The 15,058-nt window shown below is 42.2% G+C and overlaps 1 protein-coding gene across 3 annotated transcripts in view; it reads right to left on the bottom strand.

Moving 5' to 3' along the window:
• Positions 1 to 13,727, bottom strand: part of LOC128115847 (zinc finger protein OZF-like) — a 59,172-nt gene extending 45,445 nt beyond the window's left edge. The window contains exon 1 of one of the 3 annotated variants that reach the window (XM_052746946.1): positions 13,501 to 13,727. Coding sequence is in view for 1 of the 3 variants with exons in the window: in XM_052746948.1 (XP_052602908.1) it covers positions 13,501 to 13,503 (3 nt within the window). In the remaining 2 variants the exon portion in view is untranslated. The remainder of the gene's footprint in view (positions 1 to 13,500) is intronic. The other 2 variants (XM_052746948.1, XM_052746950.1) reach the window with 2 other exon arrangements.
• Positions 13,728 to 15,058: the final 1,331 nt, after the last annotated feature.

Genomic DNA, 15,058 nt, shown 5'->3' with positions numbered 1-15,058 from the left:
TAAGATCCATTCCTGGGATCCACATGATTGAGAATATATTTACATAATTCTGTGCACTCTAGACAGTCTATGACATGGGTCACTAAATATCAAATGCAGTCACCAAATTATTTTAAAAGGACACACAAAAAGAGAATGATACCTTCCATTCCAGAGCCCACAGAATATGGCACAGCAGGAGAAATGCTTAGTAATATATACAGAGAGACATGCAAACAGAGTAACATAGTATCAGCAGAATTTTATCAAAATTATTAACTTTAAAAAAGGATAGACAATAAGGGTATGGTGGTCCACACCTCTAATCCCAAACACCAGGAGGCAAAGATAGGTGAACTCTGTGGTTTCCAAGCCAGCCTGGTCTATATAGAGATTACCAGGACAGGCAAAGCTACATAGTGAGACCCTGTCTCTAACAAACAAACAAACAAAAAATACTCAGGGCTCACTCAAAAATTCTTCATAGAGTTAAACTCATTCCAGTTCTATATTTGTCTATCATAAACTAGAGTGACTCCTTTTAAACTATAAGGCATAGTTTTATAATTCCTAGGAAAGAATGCACTTTTAGGAAGTTACTATTGACAGATCAAAGAGTTCTCAAAAAATTAGTAAAGTAAATGCTGATCCTAAAACAATAAAACAACAATAACAAAAATGATGAAGTATATAAAGATTAGTCAACAGACAAGATCACCTGTTGCTTTTGAAGAGGTTCTAGACCTACAAGCTCTAGACCCAATACTAAGACTGCAGGTTATTATTATCATTGAAAAAGAGTGTCCTGTAGCCCCAGTTGACCTTGACTGCCATTTGTAATCTAGATAGCATTGTACTAGATCTTTTTTTTAATTTTTTTAACTACATCATGATGCATTTCATTTCCATGTGTTAGTAATACAGGCACAATCCACCACTCCGGGCTTTAGGGTTGCAGTTTTTAAAGTGGTTAGAGCAGAACTTCCTCATTCAATGACAGAAAGGAAATAAGGGATACATGAGAATTGACCATTCCTGGCAAAGGGAAGAACAGGTGCTGTACACAGAAGTTTTCCTATGTCCTGCCCAGTTCCGCAGCCACTCGGTCCCAAGTAAACACACGGAAGCTTATACTAATTACAAACTGTATGGCCTATGGCTCAAGCTCATTATTAACTAGCTCATATAACTTAATTCAATCCATTTCTATTAATCTACATGGCATTAACTGTATTCTCACATCTTGCTTTTCCTGGTGGCTGCCTGCAGCATATGCCATTTTGATGATATTAATCGATGTTACAGAACTTCTCAACATAGTTACTGACTCTCAGTATGCAGAAAGAGTTGTTTTACACATTGAAACTGCTGAATTTATCCCCGATGAGTCAGAATTAGCTTTGTTATTTATTCAGTCAAAAAAAATAATCAGGAATAGGAAGCATTCCTTACATATAACACACATCTGATCCCATATGGGTCTGCCAGGCCCTCTAGCACAAGGTAATGATGAGATTGATCAACTATTGATAGGAAATGTGCTGGAGGCCTCAGAATTTCATAAAAAACATCATGTCAGTAGTAAGGGTTTGAAAAAGGATAATTTCATAACCTGGCAACAAGCCAAGGAAATTATAAGGAAATTTCCTACTTCTTTATACAATCAAACTCCACTACCTGCAGGAAGTAACCCAAAGGGTACTCAAAGGAATGAAATCTGGCAGATGGATGTGTTTCATTTTGTAGAACTTGGAAAATTAAAATATGTACACATCATTGATATGTATCAGGATTTCAATAGGCAACTACTCTGAGTTCTGAAAAAGCTGATTCTGTAATTATGCATTTCCTAGAAGTTATGGCCATCATGAGTATGCCTGTACAAGTTAAGACTGACAGTGCTCCAGCATATATCTCTGGTAAAATGAAACCTTTTTTGCTTATTACAATATAAAGCATATTACAGGTATACCACACAATCCTACAGGCCAAGCAGTCAGAGAAAGATCAAATCAAACTCTAAAGGATATGCTAAATAAACAGAAAGATGTAACAAAAAACCCCAGAAATAGATTACATAATGCTCTATTAACTTTGAATTTTCTCAATGCTAATGAGTAAGGAACAGCAGCTGCAGAGAGACATTGGATAATAGAAAAAACTACAGAATTAAATCAGCCCATACACTTTAAAGATATGCTGACCTAAGAATGGAAACCAGGATATGTGTTACATTGAGGATGAAATTTTGCTTTTGTTTCTATAGAAGAAAAGCTATGGATATTAACAAAATTGATAAAGGTTCAGTTTGAACAAGAGAGACCTCTTAATTAGAAGAGGTGATAGTTCATCAACCAGTGTGACCATTCAATTTAAACTAACTTATATGACTAACAAATGCTTTTCATTTGATTAGATATAACTTGCCAAAAGGGAACCTCCCCAAAGTTGGGATTGGGAAGAGTTTTGTTTTTGTCTTTTAGGAGAATGAAGGCTAAGGAATCTGAAGAACACTGGACAAATGAGACATCTGAAGAAAAAAGATTAATCATCCAGAAAAAAAAAATGTCCCACGAAAAAGATTTTCTGCAATGAACCATGATCATGCCTAACAACAGCAACCCTTGAAATCTCCAAAAGGATGATGGGGCCCCACAACAATACATGGACTATGATAATACCATTAAGATGACACACACCACCCAAAGATTGGCTTTGGACTACAAACTGCTCAGGACAATTTCAAGACGGCTAGCTGAGATGATCCAGCCTCACAGACTACTCTAGCCAGTACTTGAGACAAGCCCTGCACTTTTCCATTATGCAGAGACTGGACACCAAATGATACAGCTACCTCTCCCAGGACTTGACAATTAACCCAAAATTTTCTTTTCAGGATCCCCTAAAGATGCCTTCACCTGTGGAGACCCACAAAGGTTTCCTAGTAAGATCTGAACTTGCTTTACCCAGCAGAGCTGCATTAGAGGATTGCTTGACCATGTGCATGGTTACTAGTGATTGGAACTATACCTGGCTGAGCTAGGGTGAGGTCTTTGCTCCACCCCTTGGCACTCCTATAAATAGCCCTTTTGAAAAGATAGAAGGGGCTCATGGATAATGATCCAGGCCCTCCTGAGGTATCCTGTGTCTATCTGTCTCTCTCCTTTCTATATTTCTATCTAAATATTTCTCATTTCTCTCTCCTCAAGGGTACCCTGGGGTAAAAGTGGGAGCAAGTATTCCACATTCACCCCCAGACAACAGGAAGTAAATTTAAGAACATGACACCCACATTTCCAAGAGGTGGGGGTGGGTGGTTTTGGTTGTTCAATGAGTTTTGGATATTTGTCATTGTTTAGGGTGTTTGATTACAAGTTGTTATTGGTAATAGTCAGGAAAAAAGGTAAACAAAGGAGATTAGATTCAGGATTCTTGTTTAAAAAAAGAAAAAAGAGGATATAGATATAAGATAAGAGGTAGATAATTGAATCTACACTGAAAAAAAAGAGAGAAAGAAATGAGAGGATAAAAGGGTGGATTATTAAATATACTATGAAAAGAAAAATGGAAAAATATGGATATGATAAGATAAAAAGGTAGATTATTGAATCTACTTTTAAAAAGCAACTACTAGTTTTAAATATTTTACATTGGATTGGATTTTTGTATATATATATAAATTGTGTATGTTGATACAAAGTTGAGATTATTTTTGTTGGAACATACTGTACATATATTTCTACTCTTGTTCAAGGTATTGTACCTATACATCTCATTTAACAATGTAATGCAATTTTCTAGTCCTTGAAAGTTATTACCAACTATTTAGGGTAATAAAGAAATGCAGGTTAGTAGTTAGTTACCTATTACAATAGAACTTGTAGTCATGTTAGGTATGTTTTCATGGTCAAACAGAGATATATTTTAGATAGTCTTCAAACACTTCAGAGATCAGCAGAATATAGCATTTAAGATGTTTCAATAGCATAGATTCTTTTTTTATGACAATGAGACATGTTTGCTCCTGGCATAACTAATCTACTTCAGAGAAGATGATGGGCATTGAAGAAACTCCATATGGAGTTTACTTTCTTCATGGCAAAAGTTAGCCACTGGGCAAAAGCGCCCTCTCCTCGACTGCTGACAGTATGCTGTCCAAATGGACAAGCACGAAACAGAAGAAAGGACTGCAGAACTTTGCCAAGACAAGGTAGGACAGCCCTTTAGGAAATCCTGCTTCACAGATGAGTCTGTCAGATATGCTAGGCCTGTAGGTTGAAGATGGATGCCTCAATGTTGCAGAGGAACCTTAGGTGACTGTCCAGGCAGCCAGCTGTTTCTGTCATTTCTCACATTGTTTGGAAGTTGCTTGTTTGCACTTCCTGTTCACTTAGGTAATATTATTTCCCTCTTGGGACTCTGAGGGAGTTGAAGATTAGTTGGTTATAGTTATAGTTTTTCTTCTTAACAAATTCAGAAAAGAAACTCACTAAAGAAGTGTAAAATGTGTAAGTTTGAAAGATATCAAAAGATAGTTTTTGGTTGGTAATACAAGTTAGGATAGAAAGTGAATTAGGTACACTTTGGACTCACTAAAATAGGATAAATAATTATTTTTTTCTTTTTTTATGAAGAAATTTTCTATTCATTTTACATACCAATCACAGATCCCTCTCTTCTCCCTCCTCCCACCCTCCAGCCTTCCCCCACCCAGTCCACGCCCCCATTCTCACCTCCTCCAAGGCAAGGTCTCCCATGGGGAGTCAGCAGAGCCTGGTACATTCAGTTGAGGCAAGTCCAAGCCCCTCCTCCCTGCACCAAGGCTGCACAAAGTTTCCTACCATAGGCTCCAGGCTCCAAAAAGCCAGCTCACTCACCAGGGACAGATTCCAATCCCACAGCCTGGGGGCCCCCTAAACAGTTCAAGCTAAACAACTGTCTTGCCTATCCAGAGTGCCTAGTCCAATAGCATGGGGGCTCCACAGCTATTGGTCCACAGTTCATGTGTTTTCACTAGTTTGGTTGGCCATCTCTGTACGTTTTCCCAACATGATCTCAATGTTCCTTGCTCATAGAATCCCTCCTCTCTCTCATCGATTGGACTTCTGGAGCTCAGCCAGGTGCCCAGTCATGGATCTCTGCATCTGCTTCCATCAGTTACTGGATGAGGGCTCTATGATGACAGAGTATTTACTAATCTGATTACTGGAGTAGGCCAGTTCAGGCACCCTCTCAACTATTGCTAGTAGTCTAAGGTGGTGTCATCCTTGTGGATTCCTGGGAACTTCCCTAGCCCCGTTTCTCCCTATTCCCATGATGTCTTCATTTATCGTTGTATCTCTTTCCTTGCTCTCCCATTCTGTCCCTGTCCAGCTCAAACCTCCCATTCCCTTATGTTCTCATCCCCCACCCCTTGCCCTCCATTACCCCCTCTCTCTCATTTTGCTCATGTAGATCTCATCTATTTCTCTTTCACTGGGCGATTTATGCATCCTTCTTAGGGTCCTCCTTGTTAGCTATCTTCTCTAGAGCTGTGGGTTGTAGTCTAGTTATCCTTTTCTTTATATCTAGTATCCACTTATGAGTGAGTACATACCATGTTTGTCCTTCTGAGTCTGGGTTACCTCACTCAGGATAATATTTTCTAGTTCCATCCATTTGCCTGCAAATTTTATGATATCAATAATGGAGTATTTCCTCTGAATATGTCAAATGTTAATGGACTGGACATTGTTAATGTAATTCTTGACTGTATTTATTGTATATAGTGTTTCTTATACTAGTTATAACCTTTTACTTCAAGGAAAATGTGGTGATACTTGTAATCTAAGAAATAAAGCTTGTCTGAAGATCAGAGGACAGAGCTAGTCACAGAGTTAAACATAGAGGTCAGGCAGTGGCGGCACACACCTTTAATCCTAGCACTTGGGAGGCAGAGATCCATCTGGATCTCTGTGAGTTCAAGGTCACATTGGGCTACATGAGATTCATACAGTCTAGGAGAGAAACAGAGCCAGGCAGTGGTGGCACACACATTTAACCCCAGTATTTGGGAAGCACACACATCATTAATCCTAGCACTAGGAAGGTTGAGATAGGAAGTAAAATGGCTGGGTAGAGAAAGGCACATAAGGCATGAGGAGACAGGAACTAGAGACCTTTCGACTGAAGACTCAGGGGCATTCAGTCAGAGGATTTGTAAAGTTGGCAAGGTGAGAAGTGGCTGTGGCTTGTTCCTTTGTGTCTCTGATTTTTCAGCATTTACCCCAATATCTGGATCTGGGTTTTTTATTATAAGACTATTTAGGATTCGTGCAACAAGGTGCAAAGGCCCGGAGGTGATAATGTGCTTAACAACCCACAGCATTGAAGCATGTTTAAAGCAGTATCAACAGAAAACTAGGGGGAAAATGGACTTGGGAGGAGTTGACTTTACAGGGAACATTACTGTCAGGCCTACAGTTTTGAGAATAAATAATGTGTATAGTAACATCATCTAATTTGTTCTTCAGATCTCTGGCAGTTTACAGACAGCTCAGTGGTTAAAGATCACTGGTAGCTCTTTTAGAGGATCCAGATTTGATTCTTTGCAACCTAGTGAAGACTCGATCAGTAACTCCAGTTCCAAAGGATTCAATGTCCTCTTCTGGCATTCTCAGACTTCAGACATGCAAATAATACATGGTCATAAATGCAGGAAAAACACCCATACACATATCATCAAACAATAATTTTTAAGAAAAAGAAAGTTCTGACTGCTGGGTTTAAGCATCAATGTTGGGAAAACCAGAGAAATTGGGAATAATTAGGGGACTACTAGGGGGTGGGCAAGCAGAGATATTGAGGTCCCCAGGTGACTTAGGATTTTATTACTGTGAAGAGATACCATGACCATGACAACTTTTTTTTCTTTTAAATTTTAATTTTTTCTTTTTCTTTTTTTTTTGTTTTGTTGTTGTTGTTGTTTTGTTGTTTTTTTGTTTTTCAAGGTAGGGTAGTGTAGTTTTGGAGCCTGTCCTGGAACTCACTATGTAGATCAGGCTGGCCTCGAACTCACAGAGATCCACCTGCCTCTGCCTTCTAAATGCTGGGATTAAAGGTGTGTGCCATCACCGCCTGGCTGAAATTTTTAAATTCTTAAAAACCAGCCATTTATTTCTGCTTAGGTAAAGTAATAGGAGTATGCTGGTGTATTTAAAAGTGGGTTTGTCCAGGTATACTATAACTTAGTGTCTGTATTTAATATTGTCCATGGCAACTCTTATAAAGGAAAACATTTTCTTCTTATAAGTAAGGTTAAACTTCAGATGTTTAGTCCATTATAGTCATGAGGAAAAGTATGGCAGCATGCAGTAAGACATGGTTCTGGAGAAGGATCTGAGAGTACTACATCTTGATTAACAGTCAGCAGAAGAAGATGGAGACACACTAGGCCTAGCTTGAGCATATGAGACCTCAATGCCTGCTTCCACAGTGACAGACTTCCCTTCAACAAGAACACATTTACTTGAACAAGGCCACACCTCCTATTAGTGCCACTCCCTATGGGCAAAGCATTCAAACACATGGGTCTATGAGAGCCATTCCTATTTAAACTACCACCCCACAGCACCCTTTGATCAACTACTGCCTAATTCAGAGGGGTCTGACCCTTCCACCCACAAAAGGACACAAATTAGAAAGTCATTTGTTTTGTCACCTCTGGAGGTTAAATCTTGTTGAGGTGCCTTCTCTTTGAACACATAGAAGAGGTCAGATGTGGATTCTAATAGACTGTCGAGGAACATTTGACATGTTACTGGATCCCTGTCTGTTCAGGTGTATGACAATGTGATGGCCACCCTAGTTGTTTTTCTTGTACATCTGTCACTCTCTGTATCTGTGTCTCTATAAGTCTTCCTATGTGTTTCTATCACTTTTGTTTCCCTGTATTGACTAGTGGTTTTCTCTACTGTGAAACCCTCCTCCGTCCATCTGGAAAGCTGTGCTCCCTCCTGTTGGGGAACTGAATCCTTTTGGCTCTGCCAGGTCACCTGGAGGGGTGAGGAAATCCTGCACCTGTCCTACTCTGGAAGCAGAAGCACTTGCTTCTTTTGTTGCTTGACTCCTGCTCACACTGAGCTGCTGGGCTTCTCCTCCAGGTCCCAGCTGCCCTGCCATCTAAGCAAGTGCACACAGGGTAGGGGTAAATAGTTCCCCCAGGTAAGCATTCCCTCTACTTTGTGCCTGTGCTAAGCAGTCCTGAAAAGGGGGAAAGTTGTCCTGGGCTCTGCCGAAGGAGAAGAAAAAAGTTTCACTACTTTCTCTTTCACAGTTTATGTCTCCTTATCAATGACTGATCTGTAAAACTCACCAATCTCGCAAAAAAAGTAAAAACACTATGCCTGGGCTGGGTAATGCAGCCAAGAAAAAACAGATATTCCCATCTATGAAACATTTATTAAGGAGAGTTTATACCATTTCACTAGAGCAGCCAAGAAAAAACAGATATTCCCATCTATGAAACATTTATTAAGGAGAGTTTATACCATTTCACTAGATACTTTTTGGAAATATTAAAGAGAGATGTTAAAAAAGATGTCCTTTGTCACCCAGTCAACCAGGGTATTTGAAAAAAATGTTATAAAAATTGAAAAAAATTTAAAGGTATAAGTAACTCCCAGTTGCTGGAGGTAGTTCAAAAAGGTTTTTAACAACAACAATCTGATAAAGACAAGAACTTTTGCATGAACTGAAAGCCCCCTTCACCTTCTCTGACAATGAGAAAAGTTAACTTACAGATACCCAAGCAAAACTGAGTTATCTTACCCTCTGTCAGAAGAATATCTCCTAGCTGAAAGTTATGCCTCCAATCAAAAGATAAAAAATATCAAATGACCCTGGAAACAAAAGGGGAAATTGAGGCCCATATTGCCTGGATTGAAGAGACAGGCATCCTGGTGCCCTACCAGTCACACTGGAATATGCCTCTCCTGCCTGTGAAGAAACCCGGGACCTCTAGTTCTCATGAGTCTGGTTCTTCCAGAGAAACAGGTGTGCACTGTCTTAGACCTGAAAGATCCATTCCTCAGCCTCTCCAATTTAGAGGTGAGTCAACCCATCTTTGCTTTTAAATGGACAGACCCAGTGGGAGGTTACAGTGGGCAACTAACCTGGACCAGGTTTCCCCAGGAGTTAAAGACACTTAATGTCGAGTTCCTGCTCTTCCTCCAGAGGTTTCCTAGGAAAACAGATTGTAAAGGGCCACTGAGGACTACTGTAAGAGTTACAGACCTTGGGCTACAAACCATTGGCTAAGGAAGCTCAAATTAACAGAAGCCTGCCTATCTTGGCTACCAGCTGAGGGAGGCAAAGGAGCCTGTCTCAGAGTAGCATTGCTGCCATCCTTCAGATCCCAACTCCAAAGCCTAAGAAACAGGTTCAAGAGTTCCTAGCTGCATCTGGATATTGATGCCTCTGGATACCAGTGTTTCTGGAAATGGCAAGACCTCTATACACTAGCACAAAGGGGGACACTGAGCCCCTAATCTGGACTGAGATTTAACAAAAGTCATTTAAGGCACTAAAAACAGCTGTGATTTCTGCTCCAGCTATAGAATTTGCAGAAGTCTCAAAACCTTTTCAGCTGTTTTTTTTTTTTTCCATGAAACACAAGAAAAAAGGAATATTAACCCAAAATTTGGGCATGGAAATGTCCTGTGATATACCTGTACAAATGATTGGACCCTGTAGCCACAGGTTGGCCCATTTGTCTAAGAGGAATGGAGGCTGATGCTAGTTGATTGAAAGAAAACAAACAAGTTAACTCTGCCACAAGATCTTATACTCAAAGCAAAATACAGGCCCAACTCTGAGAAGCATCAAAACACTGGCTGTCTAATGCTGTGTGACCCAGTCCCAGGCCCTACTCCTGGCACATCCTCCAGTCTATTTTGAGAAATTCACCACCACCAATTCAGCTACCCTCTTGATGATGACACAGGTGCTCAGCCATGACTGTCAGGAGATGAAAGATGAAGAAACCAGGTATGTGGGAGCTGTAGCAGTTCCATTAACTGAAAAAATTGGGACCCATACGAGGTACCTCAGCCCAGAGAGCAGAACTGATCAATCTTACTAAGTGTTTCAGATGGGAAAAAGGAAGTCTTCCATTATATACACAGACATTCACTATACTTATACTGTCAGGCATGTGCAGAGATTGATCTTCAGAGAAAGAGGGCTTCTCACCCCTAAGGGGGGAAAAACACTGAAAACTCTTGGACCTCTTAGAAGCTATTTAGCCTCTCCTACAAATTGCTGTCCTCTACTGCTTTGCTTCTGACCTGGCTGCCAACCAAACCAGTGAGGCCTCTTGAAATTCTGCTTCAAACCGGGGTGGGGGGGGGGGGTGTACTGATAATCTGGCTAAAACCAGGGGAGACAATAGATACTCTGATAACATACCATGACTCTTTGCACTCTGAGACTCCATGGAAAAAAATAGTTGAAAACCACAGGAGATGGAGGACACCAGAGGGAAGGATCATTCTCCCAAAAACAACTGACAGGACTGTTGGTAACTGACCTTCACCAGCCTACTCATGTGGGTTCACAAAACTTTCTGACTTGCTCAGATTAAGGTATATTATACCTAGACTGGACAGCTTAGCAAGAGATGTCTCAGCCAGATGCCAGGTTTGTGCTCAAGTGAATCCAAAACAGAGAGCCCTTACCAAGGAAAGTGTCCAAATGACTGAGCAAGACCCCCAAGATCTCTGGGGAAAATGACTTCACCAAGATCCACCCTGCCCAGGGAGGATAACCGTACTTGCTAGTTTTTATCGCTACCCCTTCCTGGTTGGTAAAACTGTTTCCTAACCAGACTAAAACAACTCAAATAGTAGCTTTAAAAGCTCCTCCAGGAACTGGCCACATGATTTGGGCTCCCCCTAGCAATGGGGTCCAACAATGTCCTGGATTTGATAGCCAAAAATCACTCAATTAATAGCCAAAGCTTTACACATAGATTGAAATTTTCATTGTGCATACAGTCCTCAGAGTTCTGGCCAGGTAAAAAGAATAAACACGACTTGAATTTAAAAAAAAAAAAATTAACAAAACTCTCATAGTCTATCAAAGAATGGACAGGCTCCTGACTTTGCTTTGCTTCTGTCAGCTACACCCCATGCAAGGAGGGATTTACCCAACTATGAGATTATATTTGAAAAGCCCCCCCACTGCTTCCCAGGCTCAGAGACCAACAGTTTGCAGAACAGTCTAATTATTACTTTCTCAAGTCACTATAGGAACTCCAGTCCTCTATAAAGTCTATTCATTGGATTATCCTAGACTCTCAGCTGACCTCCAAGTCCACCAAGAATTTCCCCTTGTTTCAGTCCAATGATACATCTGGGTCAAGTGAGTAGCCAGCAGGACAGTGGAACTACCCTGTAAAGGACCCTAACAGGTGATTATCTCCACTCCTATCGCAGTGAAGAAAGCTGACATTACATCATGATCCCACCACATCAGGGCAAGAAAGTAAAAGCCAAACATGATGCCAAATGGACTGTCTCAGGACTCTGGACCCACTAAAATTAGGTTCCATTGGCTCCTAAATCTTTCTGCTCTCTGTCCTTCTACCTCCTCTTGAGTCTTACATTTGGTATGAACAGGGTCATGCTCCAACCTGCACTGCCCTTAGGCCTGGACCGGGGAACTAAGAAAGACGGACACTGGGAAGGTATTACCTACTGTAACTACACAAAAAGCTACTGGCTACTGTGTAGCCCTGGTTGCCCTGGAACTCCCTCTACACACCAGGCAGGCCTCAAACTCAGAGATCTTCCTGCCTCTGCCTCCCAAGTGCTGGGATTAAAAGCATGCAACAACACCACTGACTTAACTATTTTAAAAAACTGAACCCAAAAGTCTTCAGTCCAGCAAACATGGAGAGTCAGAAATCTGTCTGATCACAGCCCAGACCAGACTCAATTGGGAGAAAACGGGGCCAAGCAACATCTTGTGTCTGGGGACTGAGGAGAAGGTGAAAGACCTGGATGACAACAACTGGCTTCAACAGTTACAGTCAGTTGGGGAAACTCGTCCATGGACTCAGCTGTCTCTGGTTGGGGTCATGGAATTCTTTCCTCTGTTCCCTAGCTGCATGGGGCCTACCTGCCTAGACACAAGGACCATCTCCTCCTACATACATGCAAACCTAAATAAAGAGTCTTTTTAAGGAAAGGGTGTAACCGTGCCCATTTAACCACGGAGAGTTGGCGATCCCACTGGAAATTGTGCCTGATGGAGGATGTGCTTCCTTAGCAGGGAGCAGGACTAACCTTGAGTAGAAAGCAACCATGTAGTTTGCTGTCATCTTGTCTATTATGTGAATATCATATTACAATACAGAATTTGAGCTATAGATATGGCAAAAATCCAATAAAAAGTCTAACAAGTTATGCTACAAACAACAGACATGAGAAAAAGTTATCATGAATGAAAAATTGATCAACACACGACTGAATAAATACAACACACAGTGACACCATCTGACTTCAAACATTGAACACAACTGCAAAAAAGATTGTACTGAACGAGGAAGTATTGGCACATACCTTTAAACCCAGCACCTGGGAGGCAGAGGCAGGTGGATCTCTGTGAATTTAAGGCCAGCATAGTCTAAAAAGTAAGTTCCAGCTAGAGTTCCAGCTAGAGCTAAACAGAGAAACCATGTCTCAAAAAAAAAAAAAACAAACAAAGACTGCACTGTCTGGGAAAGAATAAAGAGATCAACAGAACGTGAGTGTAAACTCAGAAATAAAAAGACAGTTAATGTCGGTCGGTGGTGACACACATCTTTAATCCCAGCACTTGGGAGGCAGAGACTGGAGGATCTCTGAGTTCTAGGCCAGCCTTGTCTACAAAGTGAGTTCCAGGACATAAAGGACTAAACAGTGAAACCCTGTCTCAAAACAAAAACAAACAAACAAACAAAAAAAATAATTAATATAGAGTCAGTTTTGACACATGAGGCCAGGAAACCCAGTAAGTCTGGCCTTAATGATACAAATGACTGGACCACCCTGGCATCTACATGCAAATGTGTTAATGACACAGAATTCACACCCTGCACAGAATTAGCTGCAGACGGATCTACACCTGAATGTTCAGTGCCAAGTGCAGAACTTCTAGAAGACAATCGAGAGACCAGGGCTCTGTGAGTTAGCAAATTGGCTTTCCCGGGAGGCAGTAAAAGCACAACATTCGAATGCCCTGCGCAGTGCAGTGCCAAGGATGTTTCCACACAAAGGCTACAGCTCCCCATGCTCTGCGCAGGCGTATCCCGCAAAGCGAAGTCATTTAGAAGTCCCGCTTCTGTTCAGGACTTGCAGGGATCTTAGGGGACCAACCTTGGAATCACTCCGGCCCCCAAGTCCACCTGCCGGTTCCCACAGCCCCGTGAGGACCCCACACCGGTTCCCACACCGGCTCCCACGGCGCCTCCCCGCGTGGGAAAGGCGGCCCCTCGCTCACCATGGCGGATTCCGAGCTTAGCCGCTCTCCTCACGGCTCTCGGCAGCGTGTCACAGCACAGCACAGGCAACACAGATTCCCTCAAGCCTGGGCTTCTGATACCTGCAGCATGGCGGACTGGAAGCGCTCGCCCTATTCTGAGGGGCAGTCCACCTGGAGGCCCTGATTGGCTAGTGACTCCTGAGTGACAAGAGCATCTCGCTTAGAAACAGAATGTTGTGAAGGGACACAGCACACTGTGCTTCCCAGGCCTGACATCTACCAGAGGCACAGAATTGTCCCAGACCTGCAGAGATTGGCATTGCAGTAGAACTTGCACCTGTACTGAAAAGTCTCCCTGCACCTTTTTTTTTTTTAAATTCATTTTACATACCAACAACAGAGTCCCCTCCCTCCCCACCTCCCCCTCCTATTTCTTACCTTCCCACCCCCATCCACTCCTCAGAAAGAGTAACGCCTCCCATGGGGAGTCAACAAAGCCTGGCACATCAAGTTGAGGCAGGACCAAGCCCCTCCCCGCTGCATCAAGGCTGAGCAAGGCATCCCACCTTAGGGAATGGGTTCCAAAAAGCCAGCTCATGCACCAGGGACAGATCCTGGTCCCACTGTCAGGGGACCCACAAACAAACCAAGCCACACAATTACCCACATGCAGAGGGTCTAGTTCTGTCCCATGCAAGCTACCCACCTGTTGGTCCAGAATCTATGCGCTCCCACGAGCTGGGGTCATCATCTATTGCTATGGGTTTCCCTGACAAGATCTTGACACCCACCCCACCCCACCCCCGTTGCTTATATAATCCCTCCTTCCTCTCCTTGAATGGACTCCCAGAGTTCAGCACAGTGTTTGGCTGGCGAACTCTACATCTACTTCCATTAGTGAAGGTTCTGTAATGACAATTAGGGTAGTCACCAATCAGATTACAGGAGAAGTCCAGTTCAGGCACCCTCTCCACTGTTGCTAGGAGTCTTAGCTGGGGTCATCCTCGTAGATTCCCGAGAATTTCCCTGGAACCAGGTTTCTCCTTAACCCCATAACGGCTTCTATCAACATATCTCTTTCATTGCTCTCCCTCTCCGTTCCTCTCCCAACTCAACCATCTCATTCACCCATGTTTCCATCCTCCATCCCCTCCCCTCTACCCCCCATCCTGCCCCCAGTTTACCCAGGAGATCTCATCTATTTCCCCAGGACGATCCATGCATCCCCCTTAGAGTCCCCCTTGTTACCTAGCTTCTCTGGGGCTGTGGATTGTAGCCTGGTTATCCTCTGCTTCACATCTAACATCCACATATGAGTAAGTTCATACCATGTTTGTCTTTCTGAGTCTGGGTTACCTAACTCAGGATGATTTTTTTTTTCTAGTTCCATCCATTTGCCTGCAAATTTCATGATGTCATTGTTGTTTACAGCTGAATAATACTCCACTGTGTAAATGTACCACCACATTTTCTTTACCCATTCTTCGGGTTAGGGGTATCTAGGCTGTTTCCAGGTTCTGGCTATTACAAATAGTGCTGCTATGAACATAGTTGAGCAAGTGTCCTTGTGGTATGA

This window comes from Peromyscus californicus, unplaced genomic scaffold (assembly GCF_007827085.1).
Source record: "Peromyscus californicus insignis strain IS unplaced genomic scaffold, ASM782708v3 Scaffold_1__1_contigs__length_55948999, whole genome shotgun sequence".
Taxonomy (NCBI): Eukaryota; Metazoa; Chordata; class Mammalia; order Rodentia; family Cricetidae; genus Peromyscus; species Peromyscus californicus.
The sequence above is the reverse complement of the archived record's forward strand: the minus strand, read 5'-3'. Positions and strand labels throughout refer to the sequence as shown.